This window comes from Mus pahari, chromosome 3 (assembly GCF_900095145.1).
Source record: "Mus pahari chromosome 3, PAHARI_EIJ_v1.1, whole genome shotgun sequence".
NCBI lineage: Eukaryota > Metazoa > Chordata > Mammalia > Rodentia > Muridae > Mus > Mus pahari.
The window spans coordinates 102,859,470-102,862,737 of NC_034592.1; the positions used below are offsets into that span (position 1 = coordinate 102,859,470).

At 39.5% G+C, this 3,268-nt stretch overlaps 1 protein-coding gene across 1 annotated transcript in view; it reads right to left on the reverse strand.

The window, feature by feature from the left end:
* Ino80 (INO80 complex ATPase subunit) overlaps positions 1-3,268 on the reverse strand; it is a 97,504-nt gene that overhangs the window by 62,293 nt on the left and 31,943 nt on the right. Inside the window, exons 12-13 of the mRNA XM_021192643.2 lie at positions 1,871-2,080; positions 1,096-1,176 (exon numbers count right to left, since the gene is read on the reverse strand). Coding sequence (XP_021048302.1) covers positions 1,096-1,176; positions 1,871-2,080 — 291 coding nt within the window. The remainder of the gene's footprint in view (positions 1-1,095; positions 1,177-1,870; positions 2,081-3,268) is intronic.

The following is a 3,268-nucleotide window of genomic DNA, read 5'->3' on the forward strand; positions in this document are numbered from 1 at the left end:
GAGGAGGAGGAGGAGGAGGAGGAGGAAGAGGAAGAGGAGGAGGAAGAAGAATAAGAGGAAGGAAGAAGAAGATGACGACCACAAGGAGGAGGAGGAGGAGGAGGAAGAGGAAGAAGAGGAAGAAGAAGAAGATAAGGGAAGGAGGATGAGGGGGAGAAAAATTATTACTGTAAGGTATATATTAGGCACCAGAGATTTAAAGACTCACTTCAAAGAGGATAAGTGGGCTGACTGTATGACATGGCTAGAAAAAGCAGTGTTGTGATAGAAATCCACTACCAATTCTTGCAACCATAAAGTCCTTGACACTATATCACTGCTTCTTAAAAGGAAGTAAAAGGCAAGAATTCTAGCTATACTTGTTCAAATACTGTTTTGGCCCCATTGAGAACAAAAAAGGTCTGGGGCTGTAGAGATAGCTCAGGTTAAAGCACTGGCTACTCTTTCAGAGGACCTGAGTTTAATTCCTAGGACCCACATGGTAGCTAACAACTGTCTGTAATTCCAGTTCCAGGGGATTCAATGCCCTCACACAGACATACATGCAGCTAAAAACCAATGCAAATAAGTAAATCATTATAAAAAAAAGTCTTGCCGGGCGTGGTGGTACAGGCCTTTATTCCTAGCACTTGGGAGGCAGAGTCAGGTGGATTTCTGAGTTCGAGGCCAGCTTGGTCTACCAAGTGAGTTCCAGGACAGCCCGGGCTATACAGAGAAATCATGTCTTGAAAAACCAAAAAAAAAAAAAAAAAAGTCTTCAAATGTAGCAACAAGTTCTGCTATTTTCATATACAACCACGAATAACACTGCTTTTAAGTGGATCACTGTAGATGGTGATTCAGGTCTTTAATTCCAGTACTTGGGAGAAAAAGGCAGGCAGATCTCTGGGTTGGAGGTCAGCCACATCTGTACAGTGAGGTCTAGGATAGCCAATGCTACACAGAGAAACCCTTTTTTGAAGAAGAGTGGGGAGGGGAGGGGAGGGGAGGGGAAAGGGAAGGAGGGAGGGGTGGAGTAGGGGAGGAAAGGGGAACAGGACGGGAGAGGAGAGGTCTAAGTTCAGGAGAGCAAGGTTAACAATTCCATCTACTCACCTCAGCCAGATGGGCCAGGAGGGCAATGCTCTGTACAGTTTTACCAAGACCCATTTCATCAGCAAGGATTCCATTAATACCCTGAGAGACAGAGAGATTAAGAGACATATGATCAACACCTGATTGTATACATTAGAATTCATTTCATTTAATGCCAAAAGAGCTCACAATGAAAGCAAACAAAGATTGATTGGAGATATTCAGTACCAAGACTTTTAAATCATTACTGCAATAGTTTCTTTAACCAATACCACAGATATATGTGTGATTCATGATATATTAGACCAAGACTAAGGCCAGTTCTTCACCTAATGTGGCACATATTAAGCAAACAATGTAATTTACAAGACCATCTGAGACATACTATACTGGATACACAAAGAATATTCGAGTTAGAAACACTGATACCTTTCTGACTCTAGCATGACAGTGAAGTTTTGGAATTGGAGAAATGTCTCAGTGGTTAAGAGCACTCACTGCTTTTGCAGAGGATTCAAGTTCAGTTTCTATCGCCCACATGGCTCACACCCAGCTCTAACTCTGGTTCTAGGGATCTGATGCCCTCTTTTGACCTCCATGCAGACTGCATGCCTGTGGTGTAGTTACACACAATACAGGCAAACATTCTTACAGACATAATAAAAACAAGTAAATCTTTTTAAAAAAGATAAAATAAAATAAAAGCTAAAGGCAAACTCACTTCACAATTACATTAATCAAAAGAAAAACAGATATTAAAGTAAAAAGAATAGGCTCTACAGAGTTCTAAATTTACCTGTTCATATAAATTTGCTAACCAGTTCATGCCTTTCAGCTGGTAACCTTTCAACTTGCCATTGAAAATAGTGGGTTGTGGAATATCCTCACCGGCCCGGATAGATGGATTCGCTAAGCTATAACTCTCCCCAAACCCAGAGCCAGGCTGGTCTGCTGCCCTAAGGGCAGCTGCCCGACTTTCTTTTGCATCTTCATCAAATGACCTTGTCTGGAAATTAAAAAATGTCAAGAAAAACATATAAGAATTTTTTAATTAACATAAAATCATTAACATATTTTACACTGTGCTAAAAAATGTTTCTAATAGCTTACTGAGTTAATGTAACAATTATATTAAAATGTTTTTATTAACATACTAAGCTATATTGCTCACTAATTAAAATTTTTTGTTCCAAGTTCAGATACAAGAGTTTGGGTACATAGGAGACTATGTTGACCATAATGAAAGTATATGATCTACTTGAATAAAAACTGTTATTATCAAATTCAATGTTTTATAAAATAATCATACCTAGTAAATATTAAAAAGCAAAAAAAGCTATAATACAAAATTTAATTGAAGGAATTGGGTGAAAGTGGAATTTGTGTCTATTCTGTTTGTTTGTTCGTCTGTTTGATATTTTGAAACAGGGTTTTTCTACATAGCCCTGGCTGTCCTGGTACTCAGTACAAAGACCAACAGGATGGCCTGAAACTTACACAAATCCTCTACACCACTCTGCCTCCCAGGTGCTGGGATTAAGGGTGCAAAGCAGCACACCTGGCAGTACCTAGTCTTAACTCTGGCAAAGTAGCAGAAGGTTCCTCTGCAGCACACTGAACTGCACTGTCTCTCATTTCAGCCCAACTGCAGTTCCTTATTAATTTTATTAAAGATCATTAGTTCCTCAAAGGCTAGGAAAAAGCACTGGCTGTTTCGCAGAGGACCTGGGTTCAGTTCCCAGCACATACATGATAGCTCACAAACAACCTTACTCCAGTTCCAGGAGACCTGGCATTCTCTTTTGGTCCCTGTAGGCACAAAGCACACACATAGTGCAAATATATACTTGCAAATAAAACACTCATACACACAGAATAAAAATAAATCTATTTAAAAAAAAAAAAAACACTAGCTCAGAAATAAGAGGACAAATTAGTGCTTGAGTGAAAGACAGCAGTTACTTAGTTTTCACAAGGAATAGCACTCTTGACAATCTTTTTCATAAAACAATCCACGATTAGTCAAGAGGATATAAAACAACAAAAAAACAGTTTGTAGCTCAACTATAAACCTTTCAACATTGCTAATAATAAAAATTCTGGCAGGGCGTGGTGGCGCACACCTTTAATCCCAGCACTTGGGAGGCAGAGGTAGGCGGGTTTCTGAGTTCGAGGCCAGCCTGGTCTACAAAGT